The sequence below is a fragment of the Accipiter gentilis genome, chromosome 12 (assembly GCF_929443795.1).
Source record: "Accipiter gentilis chromosome 12, bAccGen1.1, whole genome shotgun sequence".
NCBI classification, from domain to species: Eukaryota; Metazoa; Chordata; class Aves; order Accipitriformes; family Accipitridae; genus Astur; species Astur gentilis.
This window is the reverse complement of record NC_064891.1, coordinates 24,223,549-24,245,000: the sequence shown is the minus strand read 5'-3', so window position 1 is coordinate 24,245,000 and position 21,452 is coordinate 24,223,549. Positions and strand designations below refer to the sequence as shown.

At 38.2% G+C, this 21,452-nt stretch overlaps 1 protein-coding gene across 4 annotated transcripts in view; it reads left to right on the top strand.

Moving 5' to 3' along the window:
• Positions 1-21,452, top strand: part of LRBA (LPS responsive beige-like anchor protein) — a 434,838-nt gene that overhangs the window by 269,267 nt on the left and 144,119 nt on the right. For all 4 annotated transcript variants that reach the window (XM_049815176.1, XM_049815173.1, XM_049815174.1 and 1 more), the window contains one exon: positions 21,171-21,288. In XM_049815176.1, coding sequence (XP_049671133.1) covers positions 21,171-21,288 — 118 coding nt within the window. The remainder of the gene's footprint in view (positions 1-21,170; positions 21,289-21,452) is intronic.

Here is a 21,452-nt window from a genome sequence, read left to right as displayed (position 1 = left end):
GGTTTTGAATACTTCCTTTTAGTATTGTGGAAATAGGCCAGCAGTCTCATTTGGTTTTGTTACAGGACAAAGTTTTTTCCCAACATCACATCTAAAATGTCTATCTCATCTACTTTGTGCTTTTCCTCTTACAGTTAAGTATGTTGAAGTGTAATTAAAATTAACTGCCATCACAAAATCTGTTTACTGGGGGGTATAACCAAAATGTTTGAATAACTAAGATTTTGGAAATACTCAGGACTTTTCAGCAAATTACAGTCACATCCATTTGCTGCAGGCAGAAAACTGCCATAAAATTTTTTGATACATTAGTGCTTTTTGTGTAAGTGTAAGTAGGAGTCACCATGCTTCAGCATGAAAGTTTTTACTCAGCAGAAGTTTTTATTTTTTCCTAGGTGTGGTGATATAGAATATTCATGGCCAAAATATTTAAGTACAGTGGTGCAGTTACATGTTTTAAGTGTTACCAAGGCTAAATAGGAGTCTTAACAATTAAAAGAGTACATGCTGTGGTTGGCTTGTTTCATTGGGTTTTTTTCAGTGTGTTCATTGTATTTGTAATTTTGTTGAATGGTGGTATTTACATCAAAAATCAGTGGACAAGCTACTACAATATGACAATTTTGCAAGTTCTATTAGATTAAGGTGAACATCTTTTTTTTTTTTTTTTTTTTTTTTAGCATGAAAGCAAGGCTAATGAGTCTATTCTCTTTCCCTCTAGATTCTGTCAAAAAATAAGTGATACCTGGTACTCTGTATTCAATATTAGTTTCCCAATCTCTTTCTTTGTATACATTTTATACTCAATTTATTTGCCCTTATTCTCAGCTACAGTACCGGAATTAATGTAAACTTTTAGCTTTGCACCTAAAGGTGGCCTGATGATGAAATCATGAATGCTCTCTGCTTACAACATTAGAGAAGTTACCTACTTTGGTAGACATAAATGTTTTGTGAAAAATAGACAATGCAGAGTCACTTGGATTTGCTACTTATTTTCTAATTGTCACTAAAGAACACAACTATGTTGGAGTACAAATTTTATGACATCAGAATCTGTCTCGTTGGGGGTATTTTTATATCCCAAAGATACTTAATCTTTATAGTTGGATGTTTCTTGGAAATTACTATGAAGTTATATTCAAGCAAAACTAACTAGTTGTTAGTTCAGAAGTTGTTTCTTGTGTGGCATGTTCATATACCTAGCAGACAGAAGCCGTGCTGGAAAACACCTCTACAGTAGCAATAATAAAATATTTTCAGAGACACAAAAGTGTGTAATGATCCCTGAAACTGAGAGGAGGGTTCCACCACCACTTCAGTGCAAATGGGATCTGGCACAGAAAGAATCGCTGGACCCAATTCGTGGCTGCTCAGACCTTTCCCCCTACCCTGTGCCCTCAGCAGCACTTACCTGATGAGTCAAGTTAGGGAACTGACCTTAACAGAAACTGCCTTTTCTTCCCTGGATTTTCACAGGGGTGATTCCTTGAGACAACTGCCCCTGGGGCCATAGAAACATTAGTGGCAGGAGAAAGGATGCAGCTGGACCATACAGTTTGGAGCAGGCTAGACAATCCTAGTGGCAGCCAGCTGCCATGGAGCCATAATTATAGACTGTGACCTCAGTCAAATGATAACAGGTGAATTAGGGTTTTAATTGTGATCCTTTAAATGGGTTGGAAACATATATGGGGGGTGTTGTAATAAGAATCATGGAAGTGGAGGGTTCAACCCTTTCAGACTTAAATCACTATGTGATCAAAAATGCTGTGGTTTGGGAAGGAAGTGTCTGGTGTTAAAATAGTGTGAGGATATACCAGTTAGTATTGTCAACAGCCACTGATTTCTACTGTTTTTATAATGTAATATTTATGTGTTTTTTGTTAAAATGTTCTTAATTACTCTTTGGCAGTTTGACATCCTTATATATATGTTGGATGCAACGTCATTTACATTGTCTCTGAATTGCTTTTCAAACACAGATCCCAAAGATTCCTACTCCAGAGAATGCAATTTTGTTGATATCTGAAGTTGTATGTCCTTATGTAAAAATCAGTTGTTTCTTCTAATTTTGTGCTGAAATTTTAAAGCTGCTCTATCCCATGTTCCTGGGCAAAAGTTGTGACGTCAGCTGTTTTTTCACCCCTCCTCATAGTGCTCCCAGGAGTAATCAGATACTACAGGTATGACACTTTCCCCTGGAGAAAGGAAAGTCATTAGTGTATAAATATTACATTGTTGCTGGCTTTATGAAAACAGCCAGAAATTTATTCTTGTAACCCTAGTGCAGGGTTATATGATCTGCATGGCTGTAGGTACACCAGTGCTATTTAGAAACTGCTTTTAATTATGGCTATTATATGTAAAAACTTTTCTGATATACTTTTGTATCTTTTGTGTTTAAAGAACCCTCTGCAGAGGTGCTTTTCCTTCCCTGCAGAAAGTTTCCTAGACAGATAATACATGGAAAGTAAGAGTTAAGTTTTACTTTTTTTAATTGCGGCTTTTTTTTTTTTTACTTGACAGATTTCCACTTTTAATTATTTTCAAGTCTTAAGTTCAAGTCTTCTGGACACTCATTGACCCTGCATTTTGAACCTAGACATAACTAGTTAGTACGGCTAGAAAGTTCTTACAGGAGCCCTGATTAAAGGATTTTGATAAAGTAGTTAAGATACTAGTTAGGTTCATTTCTTTCCTTGGCCTGTGGTTTTTTGCACCTTAGCTTTATGGAATTGCAAAATAAGAGCATTACCATTCATCTAAAAACTGGAGTTGGGTTTTTTCTGTTTGCTTTTAAAGAGATTCCAGTGTTAATTTCCTGAATTGTATTTTGATTTATTTTGGTTGGTTTATTTCGTATTTATTACCAAATGGTATGTTCATAAAATGCAAAATCATACAACGTAATGTCTCTGGAAATTCTCTTGGCATACTCAATCTAAATTACTTTAAACAACTCTATCAGATTGCCATTTTCGAAAAGAACTGAATAATTACTAAACTGAATTCCAACAATATACACAGGTTTCCTGGAAAGAAGAGTAGATAAAGCATATGTTTACATGACTTACACAATAAATGGTTTCCCTATACAATTTGCAAATAGTGATTATAATTTCATGGTAATAAGATGCAGGAAAATGTGCTGAAGGAATAGTGCTTTGCTGCTTTTGTCACAGTTTCATCAAACTGATTTTGTCAGCACTGGAGCATAACCCTTGCCACATCAGTTTGAGTGCTCATTAGGCAGCCGATTTGTCTGAATCCTCATTAAATTGATTAACTCATTTACTTATGGATGATGACATGTTATGTGGTACAGGAACGGTGGTTAGAGACTAGAATCAAGACTCATGTTGACTTGCTTAGTATTCAGTTGTTCATTTATTTCTGCAATAAATTGCCGCATTCAAGTACTGTAGCATCAGTGATTTACATTTTCCAAAAGTGTGGCATCAGCTGAAGGGTTGAACTTAAATTATGTAAACTTGCACCTCTATCGGTAAACTACAGACAGCACTTTAGAAGCTTCTTACATTGATAGCTTGCTCTAATTCCCTATTTATTTCACTTGTGTACTAGACTTTCTCATAAAGAACCTAAAAGGCTCTCTTGAACATCTGTTTCAATGTAGATTAAATAACAAAAGGGAAACAAGCAGAAAACCTCTTCAGTTATACATTCAGAAGAGGGAGATGTTATTAAGAGAGGATACTTAAAGCAGTTTTCTGAAAGATAGCTTTCAGAAAAACGATCAAAATGAAAAAAAGAAATCAGTTGATGATTTAGATCAAATTCTATGTATGCATATAGTCTAGAAATTTGTATTTTTAAAATCCGTTATGTTGATATGCTTCTTATATTATAAGATGCTATCTGGAAGTGCTGGCTGTGTGCAAGTCATGCTGAAATTTGAGTTTTGGATGCCAACCACAGTTTTGGTCTTCATATGTGAAACTAGAAAAGAAAGTTTAAGCATGCATGTTTTAGCAAGTAATATTTTTGGTCTAATTCAGTGACTCTGCAATGAGTGGATGGAAAGCATATTAACTCATTCGTGTATTTTTGAGTCAAGATTAAATGTAGCTCATTCATATATTTTTGAGTCAAGATTCAATATAGCTTGGGATAGCTCAAAAAGTAGTTGAGTACTTCAAACTTTATGAAGATGAAGAAGCCTGAATTCTTGAGCAGTCAAATGATTTATTTCAGCAAGAATTGAATTTGCTTATTCTAGGGCTGAATGTGTCACGAACACAGACAAAGTAGGGTGAAGATGGCCTATCCTTTGAAGAAGCAGAATGCTTTTTGTATTATTAGGGTGCAGTACAAGCCCAGTCATAGACTGTGGCAGTATTGGAGAACCATAGTTTACAAACACAGGCCAGAGATCTTCCTCTCTAAATGTAGAACCAGAAGCAACAGATGGCTACATATTGGCTGAAGTACAAGAAAACAAGAAACAAGACGTTTTCAAAGAGCAAAGAAGACATTTTTAATATGAAACCAGCAGCTGTTGACAACAGCACACTGTTGAAGCTTTTAGAGGCATGGCATTAAAGGAATGCTTTAAGATAGTTTCTAGAGAAGATGCACAGCAGAGCTTCAGATATTAATGAGTGGCTTCTTTTTAACACTTAGAGAAAAGGAAGAAACTGGAGACATGCATGACTGAAACCCAAACTAATCATACGTAGAGGCTGGTCTCACTGGAGTCGAGATATTACTAAAGCAAAGTTTTAGATGCGTTCCTTTCAGTGATAGTACTGGCCTAAGCAGTCCTCAGGTGCCATCGTGTCACTATGTTCTCTTCCCTTCCCCAGGTGTTCCTAGGAAAGTGCTTTGAGTGGTTGTTTTGAGTGGGAAAGTGAGTCAGACTAAAACCATTCTCATCATCTCCTTCACCCTTTCAGTTTTTTCCTTCCCCCTACTCTAGGTTACTATCGGAATCACTTGGCCAACTCCAGCTTAGCACATGACCTCAAACATACTACTGTTAGAACAGAGGGTTTGGGGTAGCAGTAGAAAGTGACTGGGGATGGAGATGAGGTGCAGCATGAGCTGGGCAGCCATCTGCAAAAACGCTTGTGAAACTGCAGGTTGAATGGAAGATGGTAGAGCAGGAGAGAGGAAATAGTGTTTGAATGGCTTGGGAAATAAGGCAGACTTCTAATGGACAAGAGAGTTGGAAAAAAGGTAGACCACTGAGGGAAATGTAAAAGTGATTTTACATCTTTTTATAAGTTAGAGCTGTGTGTTTGTGCTTTGCTTTAATGTAAAAGATAGTCATTACTTTTTAAAATCATTAATGTATATATGTACTGTAACACTAACTATTCCAAGTTTTTATGGTGATAAAAATGACAGTCTCCCTAATTCAGTCTTCTCTGATTAAAGGTAGGAACTTTGATGTTCTCAGGCTTCTTAGAAGGTGTCGTGGTTTAGACCCAGCTGGTAACAAAGCACCATGAAGCCACTCACTCACTCCTTCTCCCCAGCCATGGTGGGATGAGGAGAAAATATAAAGAAATGCTCGTGGGTCAAGACAAGGACTGGGAGGGATCACTCACCACTTATGGTCACAGGAAAAAGACGGGCTCAACTTGGGGAAGAAACAAAATCAATTTAATTTACTACCAATCAAATCAAACCAAGGATATTAGGAAGTAAAACCAAACCTTAGAACACCTTTCCCCCATCCCTCCCTCCTTCCTGGGCATCACTTTACTCCCTATTTTCTCTACCTCCTCCCCCAGGTGGTGCAGGTGGATGGGGAATGGGGGTTGGGGTCAGCTCCCCACACCTTGTCTCTGCCGCTCCTTCCTCCTCAGGGGGAGGACTCCTCACTCCTCCCCTGCTCCACCGTGGGGTCCCTCCCACAGGAGACAGTCCTCCACGAACTTCTCCAATGCAAGTCCTTTCCACGGGCTGCAGTTCTTCATGAACTTCCCAGGCGTGGGTCCTTTCCACGGGCCGATCTTCAGTCACAAACTGCTCCAGCACGGGCTTTCCCGTGGAGTCACGGCCATCTTCGGGGGCATCTGACTGCTCCCGTGTGGGCTCTTCCACAGGCTGCAGGGGCATCCCCTCCTCCGGCGCACCTCCTCACCTCCTTCTGCACTGACCTCGGTATCTGCAGAGGGTTCCTCTCACATTCCAATCCCACTACTCACTGCAGGTTCCCCTCCTTAAGTCCGTTCTCCCAGAGGCGCTACCACTATCACTGTTTGGATCAGCCTGGGCCAGAGGTGGGTCTGACTTGGAGCTGGGGAAGCTTCTAGCAGCTTCTCACAGGAGCCACCCCTGCGGCCCCCTCCCCCACTGCCAAAAACCCCACCACAGAAACCCATTACAGAAGGTTAACACTAAGTTTCTGTAGAATTGAGATGAGACAAAACTGGGAAAATACCTTTTTACTGTAATAGTTGCATGGTGTTTGTGGTTCTATTTGTTTATCCTGATATGCAATTTTAATGAGGAGCTAGTCAAACTAGTCTTGTTTCATTGAGATAATGACCAAAGTGCAAATGAGTATTTTTTCCAGGGGGATACAAAAACAGTGGAGAAAATCTTGGTCCCTTTCTGTAAAAGGGATTACTGTCACTGAATTAAACAGAGCTAGAATTTCACCCACCCTTTTATTTTCTGGAAGAAGCAACTCCAAATATGTCTCATTTGGGAACTTTTTTTTTTTACTAGATGGGCTTTTTTTTTTTTTTTTTTTTTGAGAAATGTGACTTATTTTAGTTTACTAAGATATACCTGTATTTGGAATGATGAGGAGAGTTCACAAAACCAAGTTCTGTGACTCTTATTTCAAATAGTGTTTCTGTAGAATCATTTTAGAATCATAGAGTATTTGCAAAGTGCATGTGGAACAGAGTTAATATTGAAACAGGAAATTGGTGATCAGAGTTAAATTACTGGGCTCTAAATTTTTCTACATCCACCTATTTTCCCTCTTCGCTTGCTCTGACAGTTATAGACCACTTCTCTAATGGGGCTTGCATTTGAAGATAAGCCTGCATGTAAACAAATTAACTTTTCTGAAATGGAGAGCCATTTCATCTGCAGTAATGTACCAATTCATAAAATATCAGAAGCATATTTTTAAAAAAAAAGATAAATGACCCATTGTATAACACTTACTATTAGGCAGACTAGATGTCCCTGTGTTCTGGGAGATAAGGCTCTTGTATTATTACACCCTAATAAAATGAGTTAATGTTTTAGTATCAGAGATAAAAGGACAGTTGGATATATTTAATAACCAAACTGAGAAACACTTAATTTTAGTTGTCTGTAGCAATATAACACAAATTCCCCTGTAAAACAAATTGCACTTTTGCAATATACTTTAACGTGCATTCGACAAAGGAGAAAATGAGGTGATTGAAGTTCAATTTGTAGCATGTTATTAACCATTTCCGCTTGACTAGATGCGTAAAAGGATAATGGATGAGGGTTTTATTATTGCCTTTCTGCTAAAATGAAGTGGTGTAAAAGATAAGGTGATGAGATTAATGAACATAAGGAAAAGGCGTAATCAATCAAACTCCAACAGGGAGATGAGATGACAGTACTTAAGATTTGCAAGGATACATGTTTTAAAAAGTGGGTTTTATCAACACTGACATATTGTTTGGATGGAATGCTGAGAAGCAGATACTTGCCAATTTTAGTTATTTTTTGGTAGTTTCTATATGCTACTGTAAGTTCGAAGCTTCAACAATTAATATAACAAATTAAAGTTGAGAAGTCTATTTTTTTATTCAAAATCCACATTTAAAAAACCCGCTGTGTAATTATTACATGAGGACAAACACATACAACTTCTGTCAAGCGTGAACAGTGTTTTGTTGATCAGTTTATCAGTTCTTCACTGGTAGAACACTCTTAGATGTATCTGGATGGGTTACTTTTAGTCTTTGTGCTACTGCCTGAAGTTCTGCATCCTAGTCATTTGCGTAGTCAGTTTTCATGTACTCAAGGAAAACTAAGGAATGCTTTCTTGCCCTATAATAAGCGCAGAGCCATTAAACTCCACCAGGTTTCAAATTCCAACTCCTTGAGTAGAAAATTGATGATTTTGTAGAGATAAATCTGCAAAAGTTTCTAGCTGTAAATGTGTTCCTCCTTGTAGGGTGTGATATTTTTATATTTCAGATCTCAAATGCACTACTTTGACACATATCTTAAAATTATTAACCTACTTGAATATCTATATTGCTAATATGTTATGGAGAGGCTTGGTTACACGTATTTTTGATTTTCACTGGTGCCAGATATGAAATTGTTAAAATTACTTGCAAGTATTCCAGCTGCAGTTACTCACAGGGAAAACCCTCACTAACCTAAAGGTAGGTCTTCTATCTTCTATCTTAAACTACACCTTTTTTTTTTTTTTTAACAAAAGAGCATTGAGTTACAAATTAAATCACTTAAGAACTGAAAATGCCTCTGCAAAATCAATTTTTCTTATGCCTTCAATTTCCTGCTCTTTTTAGAAACCATATACCTTTTTCAACATGTGGAGCTGACTGGGGAGGGAGCTGCTGTCCAGCTAGGGTTTTTTCCCACTTAAAAGATTTAAGAAGGGCTCCCACATCATTTCTTCAAATGCGGTTAATATACTTGATAAGAGTTGCCTATGAAAGTGCTGCCTTAAGTTAGTTTTGTAAATGAAATATGCACAAGCAGGATAAATTGTTGTATTTTCTCAAAGAACTGTTAGTTCTTGGCAGCACTTTGGGCAGGATGGATAGGATATTGCTATGAGGTTAGGTTTGTCTAAAAAAGCAGTTTAAAATACTTTTTTCCCTTTTGACTTCAGCATTTATGAAACACTGTTACATATTGGCTGGAACCCAGTCCTTTGTAAATACTCCCACATTAGATTTGACTTCTTCTGGTTCTTAGGAAAACTTCCAGTTGTGCAAAACAGCATCGTGGATTTGTAAGATAAATGCATAACACAGCCCAGATTACAATTCTTCACAAGAGCTGATATTTTCACATAGACTTACTGCCCTCTCTCCTCCTGTCATCTGCAGAATTCCTTGATAGGCTATTTTTTATTGAGCCCTCAGGAGTAGCAAGTTTTAGATTTAATACCCCAGGGGGAATGGCAAGGCAAATCATATTGTTGGATCAATTGTTCAGCTATCCCCAGACTGCTGTCTGTGTATCTGTTACACTTGAATCACATTTCCAAGCCTTTCTTATCAGTCATTTGGACTAGAAATGCAGTTTAATTTTCTATTGCATTTTTAAACTGAAATTAGGGTTACGTTCCTGTTCTGTTACCCTAGAATCTAGTTGTGGTTGTGGACCTCACATTAGCTATGTCCATGGCTTGCTTAACCTTGGAAAAGGGTCTGTACTTGTAGGAATGCTTTAAAGTTGAATTTAAATTACTATATTTTACCATCTACTAAGATGAAAACCAGAAGTTATTGTATAAAACCTCCTCTTCACACTGCTTTTTGTTCTTTACAAACGTGATAAGTTTTAATTGGTCAAATTTTTTCTATGGGTGATCTTAAAAGAAGAGATTCTCCTTTACAGTCACAGGCCATAGCAAAACCTTTGTCACTGACTGGTTGTATTCCGTTCCTTTACCTGAGAAATTAATCTGCTTCTACAGGAATACAAGATAAATGTAAGAATACAGATACAGAATACGAGGTATACTCATGTGGGTCTTGATTTTAAAAAGTGCATGTGGAGGACATGCCATTTAACAACTAAGAACAATTTCTCTACGTCATTGTCATACCTGTGTTCTGCTTTGGTTTACAGTAAATGAACTAGCGGTAAGCAGAGAAGAGCTTGACCGGTGGAGGGTTTATTAGCAGTACTGTGCTATCTTCTGTCCCAACTTCTGAGACCAGGAGGCAAAAATCTCTATAGCATTAAGTACTATACAGTCCTGGGCTATGGGGTAGCCACTAGGCATCCCGAGTAAGGCAAATGTATGTAATTACACAGCAGCCCCTGCAGCTGCTCCGGTTTACTCAAAGGGGATTTGGTTCCTGCAGCAGTCTAGAGTCTGTGCAGCACAAAGGTGGCATTAAGCCATTTTTACATTCCCAGCCCTTTGCAAGCCGCACCTTCTGTGCCATATCTCTCATAAAACATAGCACAGAATTGTTTAATGTAAACTGCTGGATTGGCAGCTCTGGAGTCTGACTTTTCTCTTTGCCTTCTCTTTGCCTTCAAGAGGCACATCTGTTCTTCTATGTATGGGCTTGGTTCCCATTAATGAGCTGATCAGATGCAGTCTTTCATGATGACTGGTACTCTAGCTTCCTGCCAGATGTGTGGGGGTGTTTTTTGTTTTTGTTTTGTTTCTGATGAAGGGATATGAAGGTCAGCTTACAGGTCATCAATTAAAAAAAAAGTATTCCTTCTTTTTGGCATTGAAACTTATTTTTTCATTGCCCATTTGCTTTCTTCTCCTCACCCGTTTTCTGCAAGATCAGAAGAAAATGGCAGACGCTGGACAACTGCCAGTCTTGCAGGTGCATTAGTTCCCTTCTTTCTTGGTTGTAGTTGCTGCTTCCATTTGCACGTGTTCTGGCTGGATAGACCTTTGCTGGCTACACAGAGAAGCAGCCCATGGGAGAAGTCACGTCCTGAAAGTGGTGAAATAGGCAGGTGCAGGGCACAGCAGTAGGAAATCTAACATGAGTATTCTGACTTGCTGTTCAAAATAGGAATTTGAGGAGACAGTTACAGCAAACATGAACCTTATTTTTCTAAAAAAGCCTCAATGGCTAAATACCTTTAAGAGACAGCAAAACAAAGATAGCTTCTACATTTTTTTCTGAGCTCTGCTTTTGAGATACATGCTCCTGTATATTACCTTTCACCATATCTACTTATACTGCTATGGATATGAACTGCTTTGAGTCATTAGTCTGGCAATTGCCCTAGTTTTCAGACTCTGTATTTCTTAGAGATCGACCAATATAGTCTGATAAAGATTATCTCCAAGGCTTTTCTGCACTAGGAATTTTATAAAAGAAGAGGGACCAACCAGAAATTTAAACTTAAAAAACCCCCACAAACAACCAACAACCCACAACATGGTAATAATTTCTTGTCATAAATAAAAGAATCTCTGGCTGATTCCTTTTCTGACTTTCTCAGGTACTTCCATCTTTTAAACAAGAGAAAGCATTTAGAGCTTTTTGTGAAATCCCTTAAATAGTTTAGAGAGGGTTTTTTTATTCCAATAGTGTTACAACATCACGGCACAGATTTGAGCCACTAGTAGAAACAAGATGAGCAAAGCACAAGAGCATAAGCTGTTCAAAATTGGAAAGGGACACAGTCCTCTGCTAAGTGCTGTAACCTTGTTACAAGTTCGTCAAATATTAGAAGATGCTTCTGATACGCAAGCAAAAAAATTTTTTTTCTCAGAATTATGAAAAGAGGGGCCCGTCCAAAGAGACTCAGGTCTGAAGGTGTAGGAGAGAATAAGAAGACGGTAATTCCCACAAATCAGTTTTGATTGTCTGAAAAACAGACTGACTGAAAACTCAAACTCAGTGTCACTCAGTATGAGTGATTAATCGTAGATGATGAGGCCGCATCCCTACCACTTGCTTTCTCTAATTTTGCTTCAGTTGTCTTATACAAGGAACGAAAAGAATGGGTACCCTTCATTGTGTAAAATCTTTCCAGGAAGAAACCTTATCTTGAGACCCTTCAAAGGTACCCTGTACTGTAGAGTTTTAACTGGAATGGCTAAAACCAGTCCTTGCTGGTAGTCTTCAAGCGTATTTTTAACTCAGTTATTTCAGAGGCACATACCTGGGTATCTTCCTCATAAACTGCAGCTGAATGAGTCCTGCCTTGTCTTACTTCTGTTAGGAAGCTTCTATATGATTACGTTTTAAGTGCATTGGCAAAATTTGGAACATGGTCATACTCATCACCTCAAAAGCATATATCTGGTTTTTACTTAATGGTAATACCCAGTGCTAGGGAGTATTAAAAAACTTTGAGGTTAAGTTTTAAAAGAGTTTTTGTTTTATACCTTATTTCCAATAATAAAACATTTCCATAATGATCACTTTCAGATGATCACAATCTGAATTTGTATTTTTTCTTTTGTTAAGTCACAAGGAAACAGGAGGACTAATTAAATGATCAGTTTCCACAAAGGCTAGGTTTGGAACATCTAAGGGTTCCTGTTCTTTGTCTCTTAGTTTTCTGTATTAACCAACTTGAAAGTGAGCTAAGTAATGAGGTAGCAACATTTGTGCTGTTACAAAGTTATGTTGTTAGCACCAAAGTAAGAATGTTGTGAGGAATTTTTTTTTGTGAGGTCTAGACACCTGCTCCTCAGTTGCATAAGGAAAATGATGGCAAATGGAGTTTCCCCACCTAAGTTTCCAAAATTTTGTCTGATGTAGGGTAGCTAGCATAGCTCCACCATCCACTACTACAGAGACTTAATATTAATAGGACTTTATTTCAGCATTTTTGATCCAAATTCCACGACTTTAATGTGATGAGCTGCTGTGACAGCTTCTACACAGTGAGAAATCATTTCATTGAATTTTGCTCAGTGATGCTTAAGCTCTCTTCTTTAGCTTTTGCAGGTAATATAATTTTTTCAACATATACAAAAAGAAATCAACAAAACTAGCTTTTTTAGTATTTACACTCTGTACGTTTAACTGATGGAATTCATTGACACATGAAATCTTGAAGTTGTGTAATTTAATGCAGTTCACAGAGGGGTTATGGAATCTGTCGATCTGTGTGGACATCAAGGCTAGCCAGAATTGTACTTATTAATTAGAATGGATTAAAAGCACTCTCCAAATTGTAAAACTTATGATCTAATGAAGGAAAAAATGAGAAAATACTCTATTTACCCACTGTGCATAACTATGCTTTTATGCTTTTATGCAGTCTCTCACTCATATTTTAATATGTGCACAATACACACATGTGACTGTACATGTGTGTGTACCAATGCACTTTCATAAGAGTATCTTCAATCTTAGATAATTTAGGCAAAGATTTTAAGCAAGTCTAGATCCATACAGACCCACTCACATGAGGCATAAACAAAGAGTGATTCACACCTCAATGTGGAAGGCACAGCACATGTCTCAGAGGTTCCTTTGTACAATTTATGCTTATGACTGAGTTATTTCTGTATGATTAAAAGATATCTTAGTTATTATTTTTTGTCTGTATCTTTTTACGTACTAGGTATATGAAGTCTGTAGGTATTAACATCAATGATATAGCAAATAGCATAAACAGGTAATCCCAATGGAGTAAAAATTGTCACCATTCTCCTCCTTTATGTGTATGGATCATAAACACCGCCATAAATAAATAAAAGTTGGAGTAATGAACTTGCAGGTTCATGCATGTACTTTTTTCTTTACATCTTCGTATGATCTAAAAGTGTTGCATGGTGGATTTTTTTGCAACACTGTTTTGCAAAATTGTATTGCAAATGTATTATGAATAAAAAATTACTGAGGCAAATGAAAAGAGGATGATTGGCTAGAGAGCTATCTGCCTAAAATATAACATAACCTCCCCCCCCCCCCCCCGAATTTCTGTTTTCTTGTGTATCTTTTTGCTGCTTGCAGGTGCTGCATTGACATTTCTAGAGCGCATGGTTTGTGGGCTGGGTAGGTAGCCACAATGCTTTTTTAGTGTGTCTGAGATATGATATGGGAGATTGCTTTAGAAAGGCTTCCCTTGGTAGTCTTGGTAATAAATTATTGCTAATTCTTACTTTGTAGCGTTTTGCATCTCAGGAATTGATAATTATAATTTGCATGCATGTTTCTTGGAAACACACTGAGACTATGTGGTGGGTTGATCCTGGCTGGATGCCAGGAACGCACCAAAGCCACTCTATCACTCCCCCCCCTCAGCTGGACAGGGGAGAGAAAATACAAGGAAAAGCTCACGGGTCAAGATAAGGACAGGGAGAGATCACTCAGCAATTACCATCACGGGCAAAACAGACTCGACTTGGGGGAAATTAGTTTCATTTATTACCAGTCAAATCAGAATAGGTCAATGAGAAATAAACCCAAATCTTAAAACACCCTCCCCCCACCCCTCCCTTCTTCCCAGGCACAACTTCACTCCCAAATTCTCTACCGATCTCCCCCCAGCAGCGCAGGGGGACAGGGAATGGGGATTGGGGTCAGTTCATCACATGTTGTCTCTGCTGCTCCTTCCTCCTCAGGGGCAGAACTCTTCACTCTTCCCCCGCTGCACCGTGGGGTCACTCCCATGGGAGACAGTCCTCCACACACTTCTCCAACCTGGGTCCTTCCCACAGGCTGCGGTTCTTCACGAACTGCTCCAGTGTGGGTCCCTTCCACAGGCTGCAGTCCTTCAGGCACAGACTGCTCCAGCGTGGGTCCCCCAACAGGGTACAAGTCCTGTCAGAAAAACTGCTCCGTGAGCTCCTGTCTCCACAGATCCGCAGGTCCTGCCAGGAGCCTGCTCCAGCACAGACTTCCCATGGCGTCACAGCCTCCTTCGGGCATCCTCCTGCTCTGGTGTGGGGTCATCCCTGGGCTGCAGGTGGAGATCTGCTCCACTGTGGACCTCCATGGACTGCAGGGGGACAGCCTGCCTCACCGTGGTCTTCCCCACAGGCTGCAGGGGAATCTCTGCTCCATCGCCTGGAGCACCTCCTCCGCCTCCTCCTTCACTGTCCTGGGGGTCTGCAGGGCTGTTTCTCTCAGATATTCTCACTCCTCTCTCTGGCTGCAGTTTCTATTGCATGGGTAGGGTGGGGTGGGGGTGTCCCCCCCTTCATAAATATGTTGTCACAGAGGCACTACCACCGTCGCTGATGGGCTCAGCCTTGGCCAGTGGCAGGTCCATCTTGGAGCCGGCTGGCATTGGCCCTGTCAGACACAGAGGAAGCTTCTAGCAGCTTCTTACAAAGACACCCCCGTATGCCCCCTGCTACTAAAACCTTGCCATGCAAACCCAATACAGATTATCAGTTTCACACATGTCAGTGAACAACTCATTGATCACTGTTTACCTAGCCTGTTCTCGAATTAGTTGTAGAACCCGAGGATGGACACAGAAGCTGAAATAACCACTGTTTCAGAAGGTGCAAGCTAAATCATTTGTAAATTGTTACAGTTAATTCCTGATGGCAAACTGTCCCAGATGATATAAACAGCTGGATGAGCCTTTTGTATCTACCTCTTGATGAGCTGATCCTTCTAACTCTTAAATCAGAATGTAACAGGCTCACTAAATCAAGACATCAGTCAAGTCCTATGAGAATTCTTGCAATTCTAGCTCCCTTTTATCATAGACAAGTCTGCTACCTTATTTTCCAAAGAAAGGCATAACTTTACATCCTTAACCTTGCAGGGCTTGGACAGCCAACCAAACCTACCTATCTACTTACATACCCATCTTTAGCAATCAGATCTTCTTGTTCTTTGGGTTGATTAAATGTTGTCTGCCAGTGATAATGAACTCCTGGTCTCTAAGAGTCAGCAGGTTTAATCAAAAGGGGAAAAGAAAGTTTGTGAAATACTGGATGCAGTAGAAAAGATAAGATAGTTGGTGCTAACTTTGCTAAGATTGTTCACAGATTTATTAGTCCACTTGAGGTGTTTAGAACCTCATGGTCAAATCAGAAAAGTTCTGAATACAGGTTCCCTCCATAATTTTTTTTCCAAGTTAGATCTTGATAATCAGGGAGAAGTTTATCTGTAGTTAGTAGGAGACCACTTTCAGAAAATCTGCATTGAATGCTCTTTTCACTTTAGTTTTAGTGTCAGGATAAAGAGAGAAAATATGGTTGTGCATTCCTCTGTTTTAATTACCTGGGAAGTATTTTTCGTGTCATCACATGTGTACTGATCTGTGGCCTGTGACAGACTTTGTTCATTTCCAAACAAATGGTGTTTTTATTAGTATATTGCGTACATAGAAATTCTTTAAAAACTGAATAGATCTAGAAACAAAACTAAGCCCTAACTAAAGCTTAAACTATTTACACGTCCAGGGGCCTTAAGGTATATGAGGCTAGTATAAATAGTATACTGTGAAATAGGAATTTCAGTTTGTGGTAAATCTGTCTGTCCCCAGCAGCTTCAGATAAAATAATTTTATCCTTCTAGAGCACATCAGTTTGCTAGTTGGTGGTTCATGTATCAAAGAGCATTCTGTGAAAATATCAATATCATTGGTTAATATAAATGAAATTAATTTTTAAAGCTGGGCTAAAGGTTGACATCTGAAAAATTGCATTACTTTGCAGAAGAGAAATTTCTGTCTTCCAGTGAAATTTCAGGTCACAAGGGCAAGTAATTTTCACAATCTTCAATGGGAACCAGTGAAATATGAACTTCATTGTCACCTAGCCCCAAAGCGATAAGATAAAATGAGCTGATACATCATTTGCTGTGGTTTTATCATCTCCTGCAGTAATTGGAAGAGAAAACATAAGAGTCCTTTACCACCCCCCTCCCCAGTCCCTTTACCACCCACACCCAGGCATAAGCCATTTTGCTCTGATCGATACAAAGGTCACAGAGTATTTATTTATTTATTTAAATTTTTTATGCTGGGTAAAACTGTCTAGTGGAACATTAAAGTAATGAATATGTTTAATTGAGTTTGTCACCCATGAAAATGCTGAACAGGATTGTGTGGCAGACTGTGTGTGCTCACAGGAGGGACTGGATGGGAGACTACTACCATTCGCCTGTGGATTTCAGTGGCTGATTGTATAAATATCTGAGATTTAAAATGAACATCTTATTTATTGTTCTCTTGAGAAATCTAAAATAAACTAATAAGCACTGTGATTTATTTAAGAGCATTTGGATATTTAAAATTATTAATAATTTGATCTAATTCCCTATTAGTTTGGTTGTACTTGGATGTATTTAAACAAAGAGCAGAGTAAGATCCTTTCACTGTGAATCCTGCAGCCAGGAACTAAATAGTACCTGGACAGTAGGATCTGAGGATCCTCAGTTGCAGGGCTGAGATTGTGGTGGAGATCCATGTTCCTCATGAACTGAGTCAGGTTTTGTAACCTCCAAATGCTGTAATTTTGCCTTCCTGAACGAAAATGACCCCAAACGACAGAGAATGCTGCTAAAAGAATGTGTTTATGGATTTTATCTCTCAACTGCAATCAAATTTAAATGCAAATGAAATGCTTTATTTTTTTAATTTTGTGTTTTGGTGTTAGTGTTTTTTTTGTTTGGTGTGTTTTGTTTTGTTTTTTTTGTCTGGTACATCATAACTTTTTTCAGAAATATACAAATATGCATCAGCTTTTTAAATAAGCTATTTAGTTTTTATTTTACTCCTGGCAGTTAAATTGGCTGGCACATTAAAGTAATATAATTATTCAATTACTGTTTCAGTTCTATAAGCCATTTGCAGACTTAATTACTTCTAGCCTATTCGCATTTTCAAGATCAATAGTACTTTTCTCTAAAATAAAATAAAATATACGATAGCTGATTGGTTTGCTTAAAAGGTAAAGCAAAATGTTCATTTAGTCTTTAGTAAAACACTACTTTTCTGATTCAGGAGGCAGCTGTAGTGATGGTATCTTTTAACTACAGCATATAATCTTTTACGAGAGACATTGTTTATCATCAACATTCAAGGAGGCTTTGAAGAAAAGGCAGGGTGGGGCATTCGTTTTCAAAACTATAAAATGACAGAATAGCTTCCGAGTGAGCATTTTAATGTTGGAAATTAGCTGATGTACAAGTATGAATCGTGGGGAGAGGACTTCTTTATGTATGATCTTAATTCGTGATCAGCACTATGCTACCTGAGTTTTCATGCAACTCTGATTTCAGAATCTCCTCGAAGTGGAAATTGAAGCTGACTATTCTTTACTTACTAGCTTCTTGGGGAGTTTCTTCCAGCCACGCAGTGTCAGGGCTTGCAGCACGAGTATTGGGACTGATTACAGGTTTAGACCTTCATTTCTATTACTTGAAGTAAAGAAGGGACTTCATGCAAAGGCGAAAGTAATTTTGTATTTTTGGTAGTGTTGTCATGCCGCCTGTTCATCTGGTGTTGCCAAAGTCTAATCACGGAATAGTTTGTGTAATGAGATTTTTGGAACTGTAGAACTGTACAATTAGCTCATTTGTTTATTTTAAGTATTTTTAAATGAAATCGTAAACTGTGTAAATTGTCTTTCCTCCTATAAGGTGCAGTATCTTTTGAAACAAATGAAAAGTGCAGTATATTAAGCTTCAATCTGATGTGTCGAATCAACTGAAATTCTAGAAATACTTTTTCACGTGGAGAAGGTGGTACTCTTTGTGCAGATTAAATTACGTTGTACACCCTCATTAGTCTTTGCTCCACAAGTTGTTCCAAAACTGGTGGTGACAAAAGACAGAAATAAGCGAGTCATTTTTAAACTCAGCCTATTGTGCAATAGTCTGAAGAAGATAGTTGTTCTTAAATTCTGAAGTAGAATTCTGTGTTGTGTGGCTTATGGCTGAAAACAGGCAAATACAAAAATAGTTTCTGAAAGTTGTAATTCTGATAATACCAGAAGTGGTAATGCTGATTAAAAAAAGAAAAAAACTAAAAAATCTCTTTGCCAGAATAAAAAAGCTGAATTTAATTTGAAGTACAAGTCAGTTTCTGCAGCTAGGAGGTTCTATTAATAAAATCAGATATTTGACAGGGAATAAAAGGTTGAATTGGATTTTCATAAGGAATACTTAGTAATACACATGAAAGAAACGTGTTTGTCTTCTGGACCTTTCATCTACTATAGGTGGTGTGATGAGCAGGGAGCAGTGGTAATGATGCAGTTTCCATAGCAACTGGTTCATTGGCGGGCTAGACCTCTGTCTAGGGTGCTGTCAGTGTGCCTGGAGTTTCAGAGAACAGCGTCCCAAAGAAGGTCTGCTTCCACCTAATCCAGTTTTAATTGAACTCCAGAGACTTTGAAGTGAAGCTGCAGACCAGGCAGACACTATTCCAACTCGAAATGAAGGCCTTGCTCAGCTAGGCCTCAGCTGCCTCTCACTCCTGATAACTTCTGTTAATGAGTGGTGTAAAGAATTGTTAGTGGCGACTGGTAGTGTTTCTGCAGTGCAGTTCCAGTTTCTGCTGTAAATCCTGTTATACTGAACTCAATAACTTTATCTCGGCTGTACAAGGTGCACAATATAAACCACCTCTGCTATTTTCAAGTCGATGCTTTTCCTTCCAATTTTGAAGAAGTTGCATGCAGCAAGCTTTTGGCCATGAGCCGAGTTTCCACTGTCACAGAAGAATGCTCGCTTCCCAGGGTAAAACTAATACTTAATTATTTAACTTGCTGATTTTACTCACAGCATCTATGTAAAAAGTGTTTGAATTTGCAGTGCACAGACTGATAGTGACAAGCAGGCTGCTGTGTTTTAATTGTTACTACAGAAAAGCAGAGGTCGTCACATTCCTGTCTGTCTCAAAAAATAGTAATTGAAATGATAAGCTCCAATTTAAAGATTGTAAGATGGATGAATACCAGCAAAAGTACTAAGAGATTTTTGTATACAAGCACTGCAACTTTGTCTCCCTTGTTACCTCTTTTTATGTTGTGCTCTTTAAAGGATATTTATATGCATGTGACAAAAGCCAACTGTGGTGATTCTGAATAGCGCCATAGAATTATACAAATCTCCCAATTAGTGTGGATGGGTTATGGATGTGCTATGGAAAGTGTCAGTGTGGCCCAAGTCTGTTAGTTCCCCAGCTCCAGAAATTATTAGCAACCATTGACAATCTCTGGTCCTTTCATTGCATTTCTAAAATTTTGTATCAGAATAATTATTCATTTTTTTCCTTCTCTGTGTGTGTTGGGAGAGAATTTGTCTATGGCATTTGTATTGAGGGGAAGATGAGGGATTAAGTAAAAAGAAAGAAGGTGTGGGAGATGCTTTGCTTTGTACATTCTGGTCTTCTGTGCTGTCTGCTTTTGGTTTGCCAGTCTTGTTTGCTTTTAATTCACAAAGGTAGTACAGTGTTTTATACTGTATTGTGTAGTGCTTTTGTAATGGTGCTTCTGCTTTCTGTGCTACAAAAATGCAGGTTATTTGTGAATATATGCTACATGTGAGGCAAAATCCTCCTTTGTTAAAAATCTATAAACAGATGATTGGGTTCATTAACAATCTTTGTTATGTTAAAGGCTTGAATTTCACTTTTTCTTTTTTATGCACTATATAGTGCTCAAGAAAAATTGTAGTAAGAGTGATGATAACTAGGATTATATCTGAATCTCCTTTTCTGTGATGGATTTCTGTTACGTGCTTTTGTGTTTGCTAAAATCGACAAATCTCAGATTTTTCTTCGCTTATGGTTTGTTGTTAATCTGAGGCAGAGAAGTGTCCAATCTTGCTGTCCCTTAACACTTACATAATTAAGCTTTGAAATGAAAAGGAAAAAGCAAAGCAACAAAGAAACAAAGTGGCTGAGGACTGAAAATGGGATTAGTCTGAATTGTGAAGGCAGACTAAGCATCTGTGTCTGTCAGATGGGATGACAGGAATTGTAACAAGTTACTTTGACAACCGCTTACTCCATAGAGAGATTATGCTGAGTTCATTTGCAGGTTTGTGTTTAACCTTAGCTGACAAAATGATACTTAACCTCTTATACAGCCAACCTTTATAGTTCCAGAATTAATGACTGTTGCCTTAACGATAAACCTAAGGAACATTTTTTTCTTTAAATACTTTTTTCTTGCTTATTTGTTACAGTCCTGTTATTGCAACAGTAAAGTGAGTGCAAATACATCTAATGGCACTAGTAATACATTTCAGAATACGCTTTTATGCTTTGCTGAAGTGCCAGACATTTAATAATGTTTCTGAAACTCTCTTGGTTATGGAAAACAGGCAGTTGTCTTCAAAGGAAAAAATACAAACAAATTATTGAAATCCTTGACATGAGTAGTTGAATTTAGGATTTCAAAAAATCCATTATAGGTTCATAGCATGATTTGAAGTTTGAGCATATTTTAATTTTGCCACGTGTTTTGCATGTAGTTGGTAGAAGCTATGTTTGTGGGTCAAACGTTTCTCTTTTACAAGATATTACCTATACTGACAACTTATTTAAAACATTCTCTCTCTGTCTCTTTCTACTAGATTCTGGCATATACAGAAGGACTCCATGGAAAATGGCTCTTTTCAGAGATTCGATCTATCTTTTCCCGACGTTACCTTTTGCAAAATACAGCACTGGAGATATTCATGGCAAATAGAGGTACTGTCAGTTTAGAGGAATGGCAAGTGTTGATTTGGGGACAAGTGCATTCTGTTTGGCTGTTTAGTCATGTCTTTTTTGGTATGGATTTGTGTACATAGCAGAAGGGCTGGGATTAAGTGTCTCAATATTTAAGTTAGTATATTTTTGTAATTTAGTTTCTC